The following is a 21,922-nucleotide window of genomic DNA, read 5'->3' on the forward strand; positions in this document are numbered from 1 at the left end:
TTGTTCATTTACGTAATAGCATGTTTATATGCTTATATGCTATATGTTTATATTAAAAGACCAAACCGTGAAGGACACTTCCATGTGCTTTGAACCTGATGTGCTGACTTTGAGTGAAAATGCCAGTGCCCTTGATCACAGAGGACCCGCCTGAGGTCTAACATAATGGAAACTAAGCTGTGAAATTGCAGGAATGAGCCAGCAGGACGGCACACTTTTGTGTTTGATGCAACATGGCTTTCATGCACAGAACTCACTAATGCATACACATCTACATTTTTATGTTTGTCACTGTTTGTATAATCACATTGTTAGTCCTTTCCAGAGCATCTTGGCAGTGGATTCTGTAAAATCTTAGGTATTGAGAACGTCAGGCACCCGTTGTTTAAACCCAGTCCCATTTCTGACCCATAAAGGATGTAAACATGAAAAATCATCTGTTTATGATCAACCTTTTATGGTTGTTTTATTATGTGATCTTGTTTTATTTCAACTTGATTTTGAATGCATAATAAGACATGACCATGGGGAAATTTATTTGAAGGCCACTTAACATGATTGCTTAATGTTGGGAAAATCATGTTTCACGGAACAGAATATTTAACATTTTGTAATATCTTGACAATCCCTTTTACATTTTAAATCATTTGAATTTCTGAATACTACAGAACCATTCTGGTTACACTTATGTCTTGTAATGTGGTGACTTTTGTTTTATTTTTATTATATATATATATATATATTTTTTTTTTATTTTTGTTTTTTTATTATTTTTGCTATAATTAATTACAAAACCAGTTACTTGTTAGGCACTTCAGTGAGTCTCTAGTTTGTATATGATGCATGTCTCCCATCTAGTGGCTACATTTGAGAATAAATACAGTGTTCACAGCTCACTCACTTCACTTGACAAAGTGCATTCATTCACTCTCAGAAATAAAGGTACAAAAGCTGTCACTGGGGTGGTACCTTTTCAAGGTACTCTTTTTGTACCTATTAGGTTATAATATGTACACTTTAAGGACTAATATGTACTTTTAACTTGTGCGCTCCTCATTTGGGAGTCACACTCATGGTCTTCGCGGTCAAAAGTGACCGGCCACCTGAAATGTAACTTCTTCTTTTTTTCTTCAGTAAAATCATTTGTAATATATTTTTGTTCAATAATATTTTTTCTTTTGTATTTTGAGAGAATTTCATGGTACTAATTAATATTTATGCAATAATTATGATACATTTTCCCATTGAAAATAGTACACATTTGTTTTCTAATTTGTTTTAATTATTTTTCAATTAATGCAGTATTTCAGATTAAAATAGAGACTAGGCCTTTAAAATCCAATTTTTGAAGGCAGAATAGCACCTCCTGGCGAGAACAGAAAAATAAAAACCTGTAATTTCATTGTGTAACCACTAGATTCCTGTATATATAGAGAGGCTTGTGAATTCCCTAGTTGTTTTTATACATAATTGTTTACTTTTATTAGGTTGTGGATTTAAATGTATATTAAGGCATTCTCAAAGACTACTTTTTGTCAAGTTTTGTATTTTTTGTTGTTTTAAATGTTGATTTGAAGTGTAGGTTTTTGCATCATTATTACTACATTCAAACCTGAACACAGAAAGCAGATTGTTACACAAAACATTAAAATTCTATAAAAATGTAACAAAAATGAACAGGAATTATTTTTCAATTAATGCAGTATTTCAGATTAAAATAGAGACTAGGCCTTCAAAATCCAATTTTTGAAGGCAGAATAGCACCTCCTGGTGAGAGCAAAAAAAAAAGAAAAAACTAATTTCATGGTGTAACCAATAGATTCCTGTATAGGACTCTATAGAGAGGCTTGTGAATTGTGAGGCTTGGGATTATAGTTGTTTTTATACATAATTGTTTACTTTTATTAGGTTGTGGATTTAAATGTATATTAAGGCATTCTCAAAGACTACTTTTTGTCAAGTTTTTTATTTTTTGTTGTTTTAAATGTTGATTTGAAGTGTAGGTTTTTGCATCATTATTACTACATTCAAACCTGAACACAGAAAGCAGATTGTTACACAAAACATTAAAATTCTATAAAAATGTAACAAAAATTATTCATCCATTCATTTCCTATGGTCAGTAATTTTTGACCGAAGACCATGAGTGTGACTATTTTTGTTTACGACCACTTAGCTTTTTCGAATCATGCCCTCAAATTTTTTTGTGTGTTCACATACCAAGTGTCATAAAAGTCCCCAAGTTTTGTACCATTCTGGTGAAGCTACGATTTTTAAAAATTCAAAATGTCCGAAGACCGCACAAGGGTTAAGGTACCAAAATGGACCCTTTGGGTACAAACATATACCTTTTGAAAAGGTACCGCCCCAGTGACAGCTCTTGTACTTTTATTTCTGAGAGTGTTTGGAACACTGCAACCTCATCAAACACTTCAGTAAATAATATCACTCTAAAAAATGCTGGGTTGTTTCAACCCAACTTCGGGTCAAATATGGACTAACTCAACCGTTGGGTTAAATTTTTACATTAAATTTTTAACCCAAAAGTTGGGTTAGTCCAAATTTGACCCAAAGTTGGGTTGAAACAACCCAGAATTTGTTAGAGTGTACAGTAGCCTACATTCAAGTGCATTACATATTGATCTCTTTTTAAATTATTAATTTAAATGTGCTAAACTGAATGATAAATGCCTGTTGCGATAATTAATATGAAAATAAACATAATCACTCAGTTTATAAAAAAAAAATGTGGCAAAAAATTGGCAGGATATAAAAGACAACTTCACATGCATCTTTTTTGGAAGTCAGTAATCAACCTGTATATAGCATGTGTGAAGCCCACGAAATGAAGGAGTTGTTTATACCTTCATGATAATTGTTTTACAAAAGTCCAATGCCAACGCGATCAGGAGATATATAATGCATTGTTCATTAGCAACTTTTTTTTTTTCTCCATGAGATGAACTTGAAAACAGGTAAAAACAGCTACAGTTATGATAAACGGAAATAGGCCTTAATGTGTTCATTTGTTTATCTATTCAACTTTGTAATTCTTTGTTCTATGATAAAAGAATATGCATTATAAGAACACTATAAAGCAGGATATCTGACAATAAACTTACAAGATGTTTGGCTATATTTGATCTCAATTCTGTTTCCATTTGTAAAATTGGAAAAGTTACTGTATGGAATTACTGTATTCCATATGTTTTGTGATCATCACTTGGATCTCTTTTAGAGAATATTTTTGAGGGTTTTGGCTGGATTTTTCCAAAAACAGTATTGTAGACAATTTATAAATTGGTCAGGCAAAGTTGACTATTATATAGGTCATTATGGTTTAAACGTTTACAGCTTTGATGAAGTCTAGAGTTAAAATAGAATATGATTTTATAAAATAATAATATTGTGTCAATGTTTAGAACAATGTTTAGCAAACAAAAATTGTATTTATTTGAGTGATGATGATGAACTTACAATATATCCTTCTTCTTCTTCTTTTTATAACATCAATTTAAAGTGTATGACAGCAGGGGCAGGATAATGGAACTCCCCCATTACTTCACAACTTGCCAGATTGTGGGAGACAGAGTTCATCCTGTTAATGCAAGTTAATACAAGGGTTGATGTGAACTCCTCTGCTACAGAAAATGAGAACATCACCACTGGGTCTGGCACATGGGATGACCCTGATTGAAAACTCCATAGACCGAGGAGTGAGAAGAAGAAAAAAATAATCAGATGCTGAAATGTGATTTTGCCTTGTGCTGATTTTTTTCGGATCCCCTGTCAGTCAGTATAACACCTCTACCACCAGCTGTGCCTGTTTTCACTCCTATCCAAATCTATCCATCCATCCATCCATCTATCTATCCACCTTTCTCCTATGCCCCATGATGCAAATTATGGGAGTAGCTTCCTTTAAACTGTAAACAATCAGCGAATGGTTTTATAATAAACATTTATAAAACTGGGTACAGTGAGATGACATTTTTCCCCCTTCAACCATCAAAATCATTTTTAATAGTTTTAATGGTTATAGTTGATGATTTTTAATATTTATAGTGGTATTTGTAATGGAAGCCATTAGAATTTCTGTGATGGTTTCTATTGTTTTGGGTTTTTTTTCAGCATGGAGATTATGTTCAGCATTCATGAATAAAACCAATACATTTGATTATTTCCGCAGCAATATTACAGGTGTGTTAAATATCACTAGTAATAGATGTCTATTATATTATGTAACATACGTTGCCTTAAAATTGTTCATTAACATTAACACAGTGATATATCTGAAAGTGATTTCCGTCATTTTGACAGGTAACAAACATCGTGTTTACTTGCTTTAGAAACCTTCCACTAGGCTAAACACTGCTAACAATGATTAGAAGTGAAAAGAGGAAGCAATTACACGAGATACGGAAGGAAAAACCAGAGATATTAGTGCATTCCAGTGAATTATTCGTGGGATATAGGCTATCGTAAATTAAATCGAGAGAGCAGACCACAAAAGCGCAGTATACAGTATGTTGCCCTTTTTCATATAGTTACAGCGAAATACAAAGGAAAAAACGAATTGGGAGGAAAATAAAAGTGCTCTGAAAAGTGCTCTTCCATAAATATTCTTGTCACGTTAAAATCTGAAAACAGAACATAGAACATTTACAGCTCATTCTGTCAAACTGACAGATAAGGATTATTTGTAGCGCAGCTTTATGATTTGAAATGATCTGTTTCAGTCTTTTTGAGTGGATCATCCGCAAACCGGAAGTGCCTCCCATAATTTAAAACTCAGTAGGCTCGTTAGCAAAAAAAGGTGGACATTCGCATGCTATTTAAAGCAAATCTCAACACCAGAGTCTAATTTAGTTTCCTGGTTGTGTCAGGAGCCACTCAACCGAAGGAGAGCATCATCATCTCATTAACAAACAATGCTGCCATAGACTTTTATTTTAGTAAAACCCAGTCATTTCATCAGCTCCTCCACATCACACCTCTAAATGCAGACATTTGAATACCAGTGATAGCTTTCCAAGAATAGTGAAGTGAAAAGGATTCAGAGAGAGGAGGCTGTTTAAACCAAGCGTGACATTTATTAAACTTTTTTTTTTTTTTTTTTGTATTGACAAAAGATGGAGTGTTTAGGTGTAACAGACTGAGGAGAGACACAAAAAGGAAGGTTTGAGAGATAGTTGGAGACAGTGAGGAAACACCTGTGTGGGGTTTAATTTAAAAAAGAACAACGATGAAATAAAATCGACATTATGTTGTATCCTCAATTGAAGTGTCTTGATCATCTGAAGAAAAGGAAAATAAAATCCATTAAAAAAAAAATTAAAAATAACAATCAACACATAATAATATTCAGTGCACATGCATCAAGATGAGAATCAAAGTGCTTTATAGAGTGAAATGATTTGAATGCCCACCGGTACAACATATCAAAACATAAATAAATAAATAGATCAATCAAACAATAAGTAATGATGCATTGAAGACAAAGTGGAAAAAGGATGGTTTGTCTTACCCTCTTCAGCCAGCCATGATGTGTTTTACAAAAGCTGTGGGAGGAAAATAAACCATCTAAATCAATATGCTGTGCTAATGCCAGAGGCGGACAGTAACTAAGTACATTTACTTGAGTATTGTACTTAAGTACACTTTTTGAGTATCGGTACTTTACTTGAGTATTATTTTTTCTGGGAACTTATGACTTTAACTTCACTACATTTGAAAGACAAATATTGTACTTTTCACTCCACTACATTTCTATCAAGGTCCTCGAAGTAGAAAGTCGTTACTATGTAGCAGCTTTGAAAGTCAGTGGGTGATTTTTGTCTTCTCTAAAAATGTGACTTTCTTATTTTTCAGACAGTTTATCAGTAATCACTCTTGGGGCTACATTAAGTGATTTCCCAGCATTTTTTGAACACTGACCAGCTGCAAATGTGATATTTATTTACAACAATTCAATAATAAGTTAATATTGTGTATATATTAGACACAATATTGTCTGATTTTGCTAAATTGTGTACGCAAAAATATTACCTATAAAGCCACAGAATAACTGTTGTGCGTCTCCTAATAAAACACAATAGGTGTTTGACTGAAGCAGCACTGCACAGACTGTTCTGTGTGTGACATCAAAGTACAGCGAGAGCGATTAGACAGCATTTAAAAAATGTTTGTTTTGATGTCAAATAAGTCTTGCGGTTTTGCTTTTTTGTTAAAGCAGTGTTGCTGTTGTAAAGTTATACAGCTACAGTCGTGTTGTTGGGTTTTAAAGCAGGTTTGATTTTTTTTCTTCCTTATCACTCTGTATTTACAGGATTTCACTGTCCACTCTGTTCAAATGTGGACAAATGGTTACACATAGATGGACCAGCAGTATCTGTACTTTCACTCAAGTAATGGAGTTGAGTACTTTGTCCGCCTCTGGCTAATGCATATTAAGTTTATATAATTCTGAGACCAATTTTCTGATTTGGACAAAGTCATGTGCGTATAGTTGTTTTCGTTTTATAAGGGAAAAAATGTAGACACATCCAAAGTCAAAAATTGTACCAGATGAGACATTGTCATCTAGAGATAAAGAGATCAATCACTTTTTAATTAGAGATAAATGATTTGGTTCTCATTGTCACTTATACTGCATAGACATGAACTGTGATGTTATCAGCTGTTGATGACAGATGTTGATTTATAAGGTAGCACATATTACTGGACATGCTGACATTGAATGAAACAGCTGAACAGCAGGTGATGGAGTTGTAAAAGTGTGTACAAACACACCTTCATAGTTTATACAGCCGTTTGCATCCTCCTGCCCAGCCATCAGCTGCTCAACCTCATCTTCCTTCATCTTCTCACCTACGGAGAAGACACGAGCACACATTCTCACCAGAGTTTCACAGTGCTCTACATGGAAGCAGGACTGGCTTATCATCGTGTCTTTGGAGTTGCTAGTCTGATGGCAATGTATTCCAAGATATACAAGTTATGGGGTATTTGCTTTTTTTATAATTTTTTTTTATAATATATATTAAAACTGTAGTGCTGTCTGTTGTTTACCCTGATAATTATCATATCATATCATATCATATCATATCATATCATATTATGCTTGATATATTATACAGAGAACACATCCAGTCCAAACCATGATTTTGAGGAATTAAAATAGTTTAATAATTTGATAATAATTGTAATAATAGTTTAATAATAACTTGATTCAATAAAAATATCGGAAAGTTTTCTTCTCAAGAGAATTTATCTTGTTTTAAGGAATAATAATAATGATGATAATAATAATATAACAATATTTTTCTATGACCCAGGGTTATTATAGTTAACTAAATCTAAAAAACAAAAAAAATAAATTAAAAAGAAAAAATATGTATATTTTGTAAACAAAATGAACATTAACAAAGTAAAATACAAACATATTTTTATTTTAGATAGTCTCCAAGGCAACATTTTTCATTTTAATGTAGTATAACTTAAACTTTCAAATAATTAAAAAATAAAATGTACAAAAAAATTGGCAAAAAATTACAAAAAAACGAAACCTTTAACTAAAACTAAAATGACAACATAAAAATAAAAACTGTTTCAAAACTATAATGATATCTCAATGATACAGTGAGAGAACCCAATGTTAAGGCTAAAAAAGTACGCCCAGGCATTTACTACAGCAATACGAAAGAATATTAAACTAATTTAGAATGAGTATTTTAGATGTTAAAGCTTACCCAGGGTAGCGAGGACGTGTCTGAGTTCAGCACCCATCACTGTTCCATTGCCCTCTTTGTCGAACACTCTCAGGCCCTCAACAAAGTCTTCAAAGGTGCCGCGGTCTTTGGCCTTGCAGATGTGTTGATGTATGGGCAGGAACTGTTCAAAATCCAGCATCTTCACTTGCATGTCTGCCAACAAAATAAGCAAGATGAATCTCTGTGGCATGATCGGGCTACACAGTTTGGCTCTTGGCATTCGAGAGTGGGCAGTAACAGTTCGTTTGAGATTTACAGACCGTGGAGTTCTGAGGGACGGATTCTGTCAGGTTCAGGGTCTCACCTTCAGCTTTGGGTTTGCCTAAGACGTGCATAACTTCAGTGTTGGTGGGGTTCTGACCCAAAGCCCGGATCAGATCACCACACTGAGCATAGGTGATTTTCATCTCGTTGGTTGGCGTCCTGTCAAACAGTTGGAACGCATCCTTGAAATCTGCAGAGAAAAAGACAGTCGGACTTGAGTTTCTCACACTCCAACAGACATAAACCCTGTACGCTGCCAATGCTTTAGATCACTGGCATGTGGAAGTCTCTGTTAGATCTCTGTCCTGGAAATATGGTGTTGAGTTTTTATTCTATCACATTCCATCACTTTTTGCCAAACTCAAAACTATGTGAAGGATCTGCTGTGGTCAACCCTGTGTGAGCGTCTTTCTTCTGTTCAACACAAAAGAAAATATTTTGAAGAATGTTGGTAGCCAAAAGGTTGACGGCAGCCATTGACTTCCATAGTGATAAAAAGTACTATGGAAGTCAATGGCTGCCATCAACTGTTTGGCTACCAACATTCAAAACTAACAGCATAATTTGTATAATCTTAGAATTGTACACTTCTGCCATATGGACATTACTTTGACACAGTCACCTCAGATAACAGATCACTCTTCATTGTAATGTAGAAATATTCATTTTCTGCAAAGCTGAATATGATATATTTATCATGAAAAGTGCCATACAAATAAATGTGAATTGAAAGAGAGAGATAAGATGAAAACTCATCCAAAGACATTGCTGTCGAAGTGAAATTGTTTGCATTGATTTGTTTGCATGAAAAATATTGGTTGCACTTTATTTTACAGTACATGTACTTACAGTGTACTAACCTAAGAAAGTTCTGGTAATACAAGGTAACTACATGGAGTAGGGTTAGGTTTAGGGGTAGGTTCAGGGTTAGTACCTAGTTATTACATAGTTATTGTAATTACTACAAGTATGTAAGTACATAGTATGTACATGAGGAACAGGACTGTAAAATAAAGTGCTACCAAAATATCTATGGGAAAAAAATGCATTTATTTAAAAGCAAGTTGCATAAGTCATAAGGTTCTGTTTTGAGAATATATTTGTGATTTTTTTTTCCCATTTGATCAAGCACAAATCTCAAATCTTTAAATGTATAAAATGCATCTTGTTTTAAGGATTTTTTTTTCACTATAAATTGCATATAATAATAACAATTTTCTTTTTTGTGGGGGCATGCAAGCAATGTCAGTTTAATTAAGGACTTAATTAAGGTTTGCTCTAAATGTACTCTTCAAGCACAATTAATATTGAAATGCAAACAGAAAATCTGGTTTACCCTCAATCTGCTCAGCGGTGAATTCAAGCTGTCAAGAGAAAAAATATTAATAATTACACAAAACTCTGAAGTATAATAAATGACATACAAGACTATAATGGGATTACATGTGATTATTAATGTTTAGGTGCTATTGTCCTTCAGTGCGTGACCCATCCTCCGGACACACACGCAGCTGTCAATGTCTGCACACTCACCCGGCTCTGGTTACTCAAATTCAATCCTGTTTGTCCTGTGACTCATTGTCCAAAAGAATGTATGAGCAACCTTGAGCCAGAGGGTGTGTGTGGCCCTGCGGGTGTACACCCGATACACCTTTTGTCATTACAGCACAAACTATTACCAGTCAGGGTTAGCAGGCTCAGACAGTGATTGAAGGCTGCAAATGCATGACACTGACAATTTTGTCCAACTGAAGAGATACTGAATCGTTAATGCATATTGCCCACTGAAACATCACAAAAACAATGCCACTGGATGCAGGAAATTATAGTTACCGTAAAGGATGATTCTCAGTAATCAGAGCTCATTAGAAATACTGCATCTCTTCTAGTTGAATGACATGCTTGCTTTATGTCTTCAACAAAATGTGTAGAATTTGTGAATCTTCTTCATAATTAACAATACCGTACAGTTTGGGTGGTCCATTCTGGAGCAGCGTAATCAAAATCACATTGTGTGTGGCCTAAACCTCAATGGTTGGAACATATATTATGGCTTCTCCTAACCCCAAACTTTCAGACTATGGAAATGGGGTGCAATGATGACCACTAAAATGACTTCTCTGAAACTTAAGCTTTACTGTCAATTTTCCACCGTTACTCTAGGAAAACCAAATATTTCTTGACCTGCAAAAAAAAAAAAAAAGGTTCGGAAAGTGATACGCCACTGGGTATTACTGATGATATGCTGTATGTATATGTTTTGAGTTTAAATATGCGGAACTTCTGAGAGTTGCTAAAACATTTGGATGTGGGAAAGACAGAATACCGAATTCTCAGACAATATAAAAACAGACACTGACAATTGTTTAGTTCAAGCAAATGGCTTTTCAAATCACTTCTGAGCTCTGCAGATTTAAACAAATATGTATGCAACACACTGCCAAATCAGCAGACTGTGGAAGATAAGCATTTGTAGATGCTCAGCCAATGAATCTGCAGGTTGTCCTTTTGGACGCACTACACCTTCTACATCAAATGGTGTCTCTGATGTTGCTCAAAATAGCTCATGGACATCAATGAAAGCAACAAGAGCATAGCAGTTGTCTGTGAGAAGGTAACATTTGTCATCAGGACATTCAGTAGAGGAACTGATATCAAGATACTCTACATTCTTAAAAACAGAGGTTCCAAAAGAGGGTTTTTTCTTAGTGTGAAGAAACTTTTTCCATTATAAAGAACCTTTTGGAACCAATGGAAATATTCCTTTGTGCAATTATAGGTTCTTGAACCATTGATGCCAATAAAGAACTTTGTATTCTAGAATGAATAAAACAAACAAACAGATGCCAGTCAATTGAGAGAAAGTGCCTTAAAGTCTTTGGTCAGAAGTAGCAGGAATATTAGCACAATTCCATTTTCATTTTCTCTTGGTCTTCACCATAATTCATAGGGAAACAGAAAACTCAAACGGACGGTAGTTACATACATACAGACCTTAGTCATACTAGACACCATATTCAATTTGATAAAAATTAAACTGAACAGTTTTAAGTCTCAAATGTTCACAAAATTTAAATTGCAAGTTCTATTTCTTTTCTTTTTTTTTTGGCATCTAAATGCTCCACATCAAGGCAAAACAGTGCAAGCCACTTGATGGTTTGCAGTCTCCTCTGCAGAGTTCGTACCTTGACTTCAGCTGGGTTAAACTCTGGCTCCTTGGGGGGCTCAGGCTCTGGGGGCTTGGGTGCAGCTACTGGTTTGGGCTCTTCCTTCTTCTTGGGGGCCATGGTGGTGGTTACGATGCAACACAGAGGGACGGAGACAGCACAGGGTCAGACACGCTCTGGGTACAGGACTCCATGCTTCCGGAGGGCACTTTATCCTCAGTCTGACAGGTATGTCCTGCCCCCTTTTGTCCAAGAAAGGTGCCAAATACAAAGAGGAACGCCGTAAAAGGACATGGCCTATGGCTTCTATTTGAGACACATTGTCCTCTCACAACAGACGCTCTCGTCTATCTGTACTGGGCCATAGGGGCTAAAGCGTTTGTTAATTTAGCTAGAAACTTGGGATTATGGATTTTGATCTTTATAGTCACAGTGAGAGATTTTCTGCCAATCATGAAGTAATAGAAAAACTAATTTCTATAGCAAATGGAGCAGAACACTAATTAAAACCAAGTTAAAGTGTGTGTAAATAAATAAATAAAAGAATACACACACACATACATACATACATACATACATACATACATATATAACCTTATTTATTTTCCTGGGTCTTGCCAAAAATAAATGTTATTAACTAGATATTTTCCACACAGTGTGAAACAACGTTTTCAACAGTAATCATAACATCTAAATCAGCTAAAGAAAGCAGTCGATAAAAGAAACTGGTGTACCTGGGCAAATCTTAAAAAAAAGATGTTCAGACTTCCAAATCAAAAAGAAAATTCCATTAGAACTTTTTGCAGAGACATTTTTTTTATTTTTTATTATAAAGTTATAATCACCACAAAATTTGAAAAACTGCTAAATTCAAGTTATTTTGATTAAAGACTTTTAGGCATTTTGAACATGAGTACTTTTTTGCATAACAATAAAGAAATTAAGTTCTTATTGAAGAGAGTAATAATACTATTACGATATATTACATTTTAATGGTCTTAAAATATTTATGTTTTTTTTTTTTTTTTTAATTCTCCAACATGGACAAAACTGGTGTATTAACTCTTAGATTTTTTTTTTCTTTTCTTAGTTAGGTTTTCCCAAAAGAAATTTTTTTGTGCTTTTCCTGAGCTCCGAAGATTCCCAGATTCTCCCATTTTAGTATCAACAGTGCCTCTGAAGTTTCCCATAAAAAGCCTTAAGAGAAATAAAAGTAGAGACAAATGAGATGTGAGAAAGTTCTAAGAGAAAAGGAGTCAAAACTTAGAATACAGTATGAGAAACATGGGAGATCTCTTTGTTGTCTTGCTGTAATCTCATTTAAGACTCCATTATACCAACATTTTATTGGTCAGTGGTTGCTCCTTTATTTCATAATTTTTTTCACCTTTAAGGGACAGGGCTGTAGGAGGAGAGACAGGAAACAATGGGAGAGGCGAGAGGAGACTCATGGTGAGAGCAGCTGTGCCGTGTGTCAGAGCTCTGCCCACATAACTAAGTAGGGTTTGTCTTATACATCGCATTTAGGTATCAAATTTGTCTTTAGATGTTTTTCCTAAAATGTTATTTTTGGAGAAACAAATTATTATTATTATATTTTATAATATTATAAATAATGAAACTGTTCTTTGAATAATATTGTGTATTTCAGAAGATCACTATTTTACTAGATTAAATTAATCTCATCTTTAGTTTGCAGCAAACACTACAAAGGGATTAAATAATTGTAAGAAGATTAGTGTAAAATAAATACAGAGTTCTGGCATGAAACTCTAGATGGCGCAAGTCCAATAGGTCTAACTCAATCTGACCTAATGACATCATTATCATATATTTAGGAGCACCAGTGCGACTGACCAGATCTTCATCATATTTGTGATTGTGATCGCTGAGGGGAGCTTCAAAGGTTTCTACGTATTTTTGCAGTGTTGAGTATTGTATCAGAGACATATCTCATGAATCCTTTCATAAGCAAAGTGTAGACCGGGTGTAAATAAAAGATTCATTGCGCAGTGTAGAGAGCTTCGTTGATAACAGTAGTGTACTAGAGCTTGATGGTTGTTGCATCATTTATTTTTCTTTGTTAACATGGGAAGTTTCTCTTGTAAACCAATTTTGCTTGCATTGAAATATAGGTCACGATTTCCTCATGTCTAATCATTGCATATCACTGTCTGCACTAAATGATTTTAAATATGATAATGTATGCAATCTGTTTGATTGTGGGGTTTAGTGACAGAGAAATGAATGAGAGTAAAACAAAAACACTCATCATGAAATTCAGAATTTATGTCTATATTACGAGTGAAATTATGAGAAAATAGGATTAGAATTATGCTTCATTTTTGACAAGTAAGAAAATGCTATAATTTGTTCTTGGAGCAGTCATGTACCAGATTTTTATTTATTTAAAAAAAATTTGTTTTTATGGAACACGACTTACAAAAGTCATATTACAAGATCAGTAACCCTTGAACTTTCTTCGCTGAAAGGCACAATCCATGAATAATTTAATTATTAATACATTTTTATATTAATATTAAGAAAGTTTGATTTCATATTGAGACATTTGACTTTGCACAGTTTGTAAACTTGTTGAGATCTCTTCTGAAACTTAAGAGGAGACAAATGTGAAGGATTAGAGTTCTTTTTTTTTTTTTTTTTTAAGAAAGCAAAGAGAAGCAGGAGACTGAGATAAAAGTCTCCAATTGATGTTCAGGTAACTTCACTTCTGTCTAGGAGAATAATTTTGGATGTTAAAGAGATTCCTCTGGGTTATTTAATATATATATATATATATATTTAGGTGAACTCAATGTGTTTGTGACATCTTTAAAAATGTATGTATTTTTGTCTCCTCCTGATGACTGTTGTTTAAAATGTGCATTTCTATTAAGAAATTCTGAAAAAGTCCTGGCACAAAGTCCTGGAGTTGTCCATTCATCAGCCAAAGGACCACCAACAGTTCTTAAGTGTTGCAAATGTGAGGAATCACAGCTGATTCAACTCAAGGGTTTGATGAGTTTGACAAACAAGATCAGCTGGTAAGTGATTTGTTGTTGTTTCCATAAAGCAAACCTGAAGTGTTTTTAATTTTGCACTTAATTTGCTCTGCTTGATAACTAATAATCAATTAACTAACATTTTTGCCATTTTAATTTATAGGGACTGTTAACAAGGTAGGAAACTATGAATGATGTCAACATTGCACATACTGTATTCTGTACAAAATGTTGCAATTTACAGTAAATGCATCTTCATAATCGGTAACACTTTACTTAAGCCTTTTTGCATAATGCATTATAAAGGTATTTGTAATGTATGTTGTAATGCACTAGATGTTTTCAGAAATACTGGTAAAAACGTTAAATGCATTCTAATACATGAAGGTTTGTTTATCATGTGTTTTAATGCATTACATTTTCTAAAGGAGGAACAATGAATAGATGAGTATTATTATGTATTATAACTGTGGTTACAATTATTCATGACACCATAACATGCAATATATGGTTTAGTACACGGCATAATTAATGCATTAATGTAACAATTCTTAGAACAACATATAAATATCACTTTAAAAGTTTCTAAGGAAATAAATGAAAAAGGACCCTTGTCCTGTTAGGTGCAGTTGAGGTATGCATATAAATATAAACAATAAACATGTAAATATGTCATTTTTAACCAGCAGATAAAAGTACCTCCCATTGTACAATCAGCACAATAATCATTTTTTTTAATTAATAACGGCCAATGCATGTCAACTGAACTGTACTTTTTTTTTTTTACTGACTTTAAGTGCTTATATAGAAATTGACTTGATTGTACTGATTCTCAGAACCGCCAATCAAATTACACAATGTAGCGACTTTACACTATGTTTGACACTACTGTGAACTTAATATGAAGTTCCCTCCCCAGCCAACCTGCCACAGATGGAAAGAACCGTGTGCTGGTCGTGGGTATAAATGGCTCTATAGTTTTGCATAACAACACAGGCCGTGTAAAGACTACATCAGGTGATCAGTGCTGAATGCATTTTAAACATGCATGCCATGAGACCACAGAAGACACGCTTGTAAACCATGTGAGATCTGTTTAGAAAGTTATTTTGGCAATGGCCTGTTGTTCAATTGGTATGAACCCTGGTGTGCAGCTGAATTACAATGACACTTGACCCTCCGTGAAGTGACCTTCATGTCTAAAAGCAGCTGCTTGGGATCAGCAAACAATTTACAAAGGCAGTTATGCAAAGATAGCGAAAAGCAGCATGCACAGGGCAACTCAGAAGCAATTAGAGTAACCAAAAAAGAAAAGTAACATTTAATGCTATTTAGTTCTAATTTGCAGTGATGGTTAAGCTGAAACATTCTTTATGAATCTAACTCCCATGAATGAAGAGGGATCATTATGAATAGTCACATACTGTAGTATAAAAAGCACATATGAATCAGAGGTCTCAAAGCTTCTCATCGTTCAAACTAGCATGATATAATTTCTTCTGATCTCATCGCTCACATTTATACAGGGTTGAAATGTTTCAAATGATTACATACAGTACCCATCTTCAAAAGTTTAATAAAATACATAATAAAGATAAGATAAATAACTTTTTTTGACCATAGACAGCACAAAATCTCATCTCAAAACGTTTGATAAATGGCTATGCTGTTTTTAATTTTGTACTGTAATTTTGTAATTTCTTCTGAATGTCAACATTTGTGAGATTTAGACAGTCGAAACAGTTTTGAGGTTAATAGATCTAAAATTGTGTCTCTGGAAAATAGTGATCTGTGACATTGTGCTATGCTGAATTTATTTTTATACATAGAATATTTTATATGATAGAATAATTTTATATTTTGTGCTATAACAACTAAATTAGCAATTGTTTCTATGTATTTCTTATAATAACGTATTGGCTGATGCTTCAAACTTATATCTAACATTGCAATTTAAAAGTAAATTCACATTGGGGGGCATCTTGCCCCATTTTACCCTACAAAAATTGTACGCTATGCTATTGCAAATATATAATTAGAGACATTTTATGTATAAAACACAATTATATGTAATTAATAGTTCAAACTTGGATTAAATACACAGTTTTAAGTATGTCTATTGATTTGTCAGTTTGTATCGTGATGTATTACATTTTTATTTTTAAATGAATCCATTTTGACAAATTGATTTTTCACTCCTTGTCCTTCAGGCCGCACTGATCTACAGTGTCATTGCTGCAGCTTGGAGAGGATCTGAAATTAACTTCAGCCAGTTAGCTCTGCCTCTTAGAACATGTCCTTCAGTGCAGCAATGATCTGCCTGTTCATATCTCCTGTTAGCTCAACCGTGTGTGCAGGTGAAGGAGGTTTGATTTCACTTCTTGTTTTCTTCACTTATGTCCATCTAAGCATCTAACCACCCTTTTAAACATTCTTCTACCTGAGGTTAAAAGTGTTGCCTAGAAACTGTGACAGTTGATGAGCAGCTGTAACGTTTGTACTGACTGGACTTCTTTGATGGAAAACGGCCTAAAAACCAGCCTAAGCTGGTTGGCTGGTCTTAGCTGGTTTAAGCTGCTTTACAAATATTTCATAATAAATCTATTTATATAATAAAATATAATAATAATAAAATAAAAAATATTTATTTAAATAATTTATAAAATCACATCTTGGTAATATATGTTAATATTTGAAGTGCTTTAAAGTATTTTTTTTTTTTTTTTTTATATTCAGTTATTTTTCTGTTACCTGCTGTAACCAATCATCCACTGAAGGCGAGCGTAGTGAAGAACCCAAGTGCAGTTTATTTACAGTGATCTAAACATCCAAACATAATCCAAACAGACGAAGACTAGAAACAATAATCCGAGACTTGATATGAACAGACTTGACTTGAACAGGCTTGACGAGGCATAAACAGACTAGACTCTAGACAGCGGGTTACAACATCAATACACGACGAAGACTATGGGAACATGATGGCTACTTATATCAGACAATGAGGGTCACATGACAAGAACAAACCAATGGGAAACAAGACACATGACTAAGACAACCAATCAGAACATGACACAATGAACAGAGGAACCAATAGCATGAAGACAAGAGGGCAAGGGAAGCATGACACTAACAGCATAAAACAATACAAAATAAAAGACATGGAAAACATGAACATGAAACAATACCCAAACACCAAACCCCACATTACACCTGCACACAATGAATCTATGGACATTATGGGCTGCAAATGTCACATTTTGTATTTGATATATTATTTTATTCTCTATATATTATTTTGTATTCACTATGATTTGTATCAATGTCAAATACTTAAATAAATACTTAATATCTATTGACGTTATATTTAGAGTATGTTGGCTTAGCATAGCATCAAAACACAACAATTTATGAAATCAACCATGTTTTTTTGCTCCAAACTCACTGTAGCATCTATGTTTGAAATAAGTTCCTTCTGTGATCTGATGTGGCTTCTTATGACAGAATGAGGCAGAAAATCCATTTGTATTCTATATTGTGATAAGGGCTATGTTGATTAGCACTGCATTTTAAATATACCTTATTCTTATGAAATTCCCAAGATGGCTTGAAGAACACAGATAAACCATATGCTATGTGTTTATTGTCTTCATGTTTCATCAGTCATAATATCTCGATCTGCTTTTTTCAACTACAGCAGCGATAACTCAGGGTCTATATGGTATAACAAAGAGATTTCATTTATTTACATTTTCACAGACACTGAAATGTACAATATTGACGTATTTACAGCATCTAAACCTACAATACTGACGTATTGACGACACTTAAAACGTAAATTATTTACGTATGAACAACTTTACAGACTTACAAATGAATCCTTATGAATATTGAAATTGCTGCATTATCATTGTAGTATGTTGTATTCAGTTGTCATATTAATGGCATTATGTTTTCAACTGCATTTATTAAATGAAGTTTACTCATTCTCTTAAAGGGTTAGTTCACCCAAAAATTAATGTTTTCTTTGCGCAAAAAAGTATTCTTGTAGCTTGGTAACTTTACAGTTGAACCACTGATGTCACACGGACTACTTTGTCGATCATCTTGGTACTTTTCTGGACCTTGAACGTGGTAGTTACCTTACTGTCTATGGGAGGATCAGAGAGCCCTCAGATTTCATGAAAAATATCTTAAATTGTGTTCCGAAGATGAACAAAGGTCTTACGGGTTTCGAACAACACGAGGGTGAGTAATTAATGACAGAATTTTCATTTTTGGGTGAACTAACCCTTTAATATGAAATTATGTTCCATTCTGTTTTAAGTGATTTCTGCTGCCAACTTGTTTCAAAGAATGCATATATGTTAAACAAGACTACACTTTAAACCCTAAAAATGAATGACATTCCTTCAATCGTTTAACCATTACTTATCATGTAATATTTACTTTGTTTGCTGTGGGACACAAAAGGTGTTTTCTCAGACATATGTGAGTGCTCTTTAAACAAATATCATAATCCATAGATTTTTTTTCTCCAAATGAGCACACTTTTGGAATAAACGGCTTGAGTGAGTTTGTCTAGTAAAGATCACAGTGCATAGCACGTTAGAAAGCAACAAAATAAAAATAAAATAAAAAATAAAAACCTTTTTTGTGTGTGTGTGTGATGTCCCAAATGTCATCACATCTGTGCGGGATAATGCTGTTTCCGCTTCTGATTTGAGCTCTTCTCTCATGATGTTTGGGCTGAAGCCACTGATCCTGGACGTTTTCCAGAGATGTTGTTGTTATGTTACAGGGATTAGCAGTTTCAGAAGGGAAGAGTGTCACCTACTGGCCCATTTGTGCTACATCTTAGCTTTCAGACCCATGTGTGCATCTCACTGAAATGTTTGTATGTATCAAAACCTGTAAAACATATAATAATACATATTATTTGTTAAACCTAATGTGAAATTCCTCAAGTGTCACCTTGTCATTCTGCAGTAACTACTAGTGATCATGACCCTTATTTTACAGTTTTTTTTTTACAATCACTAGGAAACATTTCTCAATACTTAGGTCACTTTTTCCAAACCTCTTCACACAGTGAGCACAACAGCAGTCTATGTGGGCTAAACTGTGGATCATTTATCATTGCTTTGGCACAAAATGCATTCAATGACTACAGCTTTCAAATTACATGAATTCCTTTCTCTCTCACACACAACCTCTACCAAAACTCATGTGTTAACATACTATTCACAAAACTGTTAAACTTAAGTTCAAAACCAAACATAATACAAAAAAGAACAAGACAGAATTTTGCTACAATTTGATATAGCTGAACACCTACACAGGTGTTAGTCTTTCAGTTACATTACCATATATACATGGGGAAAACTTAGGAATAATTTTATACTGTAATGTAAACATGAACTATGATATTTACTGCAGTGATTTAAAAGCAGTAGATAGTGTCGTTCTTGTTTTTATTTAAATAAATTGTATGAAATCAAACATTGTATAATGCTATCTATTGTTAGTGTTTTTAGGTCATTGTTTTATGATTGACAAAGTGTGTTTGCTGGTGGAAAACCTTTGCTAGTGTTATAGAAGAATGAGTTAATTTCAAACATGCACAAAGTGTTTTGGTATAAGTTTTAGTGCATTTTGAATGTAAAATTAACTGCTGTGCCAGCATTGAAAATTGGTTAGCAGAACTGTGTGGAGAGATTTGAAAAAGTATTGAGAAATGTGTCCTAGCGATTGTAAAAACCTGTAAGGTGAAAATGTTTTATAGTGGTAAATTGTCAAATCTAACAACATATAAATACAATCAGCTAATTTTCAATTATGTTAGTACAACACACAAAAATCACAAAGCGATCCTTTTCACTACAGATAAAAGGTTCATCCATCCATCCATCCATTCTCTAAACTTCTCGTCCTCATGGGGACGCTGCTACCAATCCCAGTGTCTCGGGCCGCAGATGAGAGAAACACCTCTGACAGATGGCCAGTCCATCAATGTTTGAAATTTGGGAATATAGAGCAAGAGAAGAAACAATCAGATTGATCCGATGCATGAGATAGAAGAAGACACACATCATCAAATACAGGCATTTTATATTACAGCAAGCCTTACATTTGTACAGACTGTTACAGCAAATTACTGTAACTCACCTTTTACCTGAAAAGGTCAACAACAGTAGAGTCAGTCATATAGTACATTTACTGCATCATATCTTTATCACACATTTTAATGCTCTGGATAGGTACAATTACAAATTTTATGGATTTAATGTCAGTTACCTAACTTTGGTCATAACTTATGCATTTTCTAATGTGACAACTGTAGCCTACTGTAACATCTTCAATTCACCAACAATGCTGACACATCTATCTTGCATTGTTTGCTATTGAATTAACTGATTGTTAAAAGTACTGAATTGAATGATTAAGTTGTGTTCTGGAGAAAATACGAAGAACTGGGCTGAAAACATGAGATCAGGTTTTGACAGAAAAATAGTTGCGTTACAAGTGTGATTATTTTGGATTTTTGTTGCTACTAAGTTTTGAAAATTTACACCTTACCAGTACCAAAGTGAATGACAAAAACTGTAACGTGTGATTAGTTATTAGTTGGTAATTCTTTATAATTGGTCATAGTATAAATTATAGTTAGTGTGCATGCACACTATCGATCGAGTCTTTTGAATCATTTACCAAAGATTCGTTTAGATTTGTTCACTGATTAGTTCAGTGATATTACATATTTACTCTAGTAGGTGGCAAAAACCAGCATTTTTATGTGAGTGAGCTATCACATTGATTTGGACCAAACTGCATCAAGCCTTGTTATACTTTATTAAAATTTTATTAAGCATTGTCCTTATAAGATATGATTTGTTTATTTAATTCATTACAAGCAGAACAAGACAGCAAAGAAGTCACACTCTTCAAACTAGAGATTCGAAGGGGAGGGATTTCAGTGAAGTCATGCAAGTGAACAAGAGTGACTCGTTCCCTTAGAAGATTCATTCAAAAGTGCCGATTCGTTTCTGAACGACACATCACTGATCAGACACATCTCACATTTGTCAAGCTCTCCTCTCGTGTAATCAATACTAATCCTAGTGCACACATCTGTTTTTTGATACTCCTCCTACAAATCAGGTCAGATGATCTTTGCACTAATTCGCACAGAAATAACCAAACAGATTTTTGATATTTGCTACTGTTACAGAGAAAGACCTTTCCAAATGTGACGGGGTCAGTATTTGTTGTTCTATGCTATGCTAAGTTAACATGCTAATCATTGGCAATTCTTTCTAATGTGGTTCTTCAGCTATCAGGTTAACAGCAAACATCTTCTCACATAGAAAACATTTTTTCACCTTGGAAGCTTTCCCTGGCATCAAGAAAAATGCTTGCCCTCAATATACAGTGCACCACAATAAGCACACGAAATGAAGGGTGCATATAGTTTTGGCTCAGCAATGCACAAATATTTTTACTTTTCAGTAAAATATTGGTGTGTGTGTGTGTGTGTTCATTCTCACCTTGAATCTCTTTTCAGCATCAAGACAAATATGTGTTAAATGGTCACGAAACACTAAACCACATTTTCTGAGATTTTAACAGATTTGTTGCACGTCAGATGGAAGATAATGTTAGCATCTGTTAATTTCAATTAGGAGAATTTATATATATATATATATATATATATATA

At 33.9% G+C, this 21,922-nt stretch overlaps 1 protein-coding gene across 2 annotated transcripts; it reads right to left on the reverse strand.

The window, feature by feature from the left end:
- Positions 1-5,068: 5,068 nt before the first annotated feature.
- LOC107671757 (myosin light chain 1, cardiac muscle-like) lies at positions 5,069-11,396 on the reverse strand. Of its 2 annotated transcripts, XM_016464706.1 has the most exons (7): positions 11,222-11,396; positions 9,373-9,400; positions 8,077-8,226; positions 7,752-7,925; positions 6,793-6,870; positions 5,528-5,561; positions 5,069-5,297 (listed from the first exon to the last, which is right to left on the reverse strand). In XM_016464706.1, the coding sequence occupies exons 1-6, from the start codon at positions 11,321-11,323 to the stop codon at positions 5,533-5,535; spliced, it is 561 nt and encodes a 186-aa protein (XP_016320192.1). In that variant the 5' UTR covers positions 11,324-11,396; the 3' UTR covers positions 5,069-5,297; positions 5,528-5,532. The 2 variants fall into 2 exon arrangements, with proteins under 2 accessions (XP_016320192.1, XP_016320193.1); XM_016464707.1 differs by lacking the exon at positions 6,793-6,870.
- Between the last annotated feature and the right edge of the window lie 10,526 nt (positions 11,397-21,922).

Source organism: Sinocyclocheilus anshuiensis, unplaced genomic scaffold (genome assembly GCF_001515605.1).
Source record: "Sinocyclocheilus anshuiensis isolate Anshui unplaced genomic scaffold, SAMN03320099.WGS_v1.1 scaffold524, whole genome shotgun sequence".
Classification (NCBI taxonomy): Eukaryota; Metazoa; Chordata; class Actinopteri; order Cypriniformes; family Cyprinidae; genus Sinocyclocheilus; species Sinocyclocheilus anshuiensis.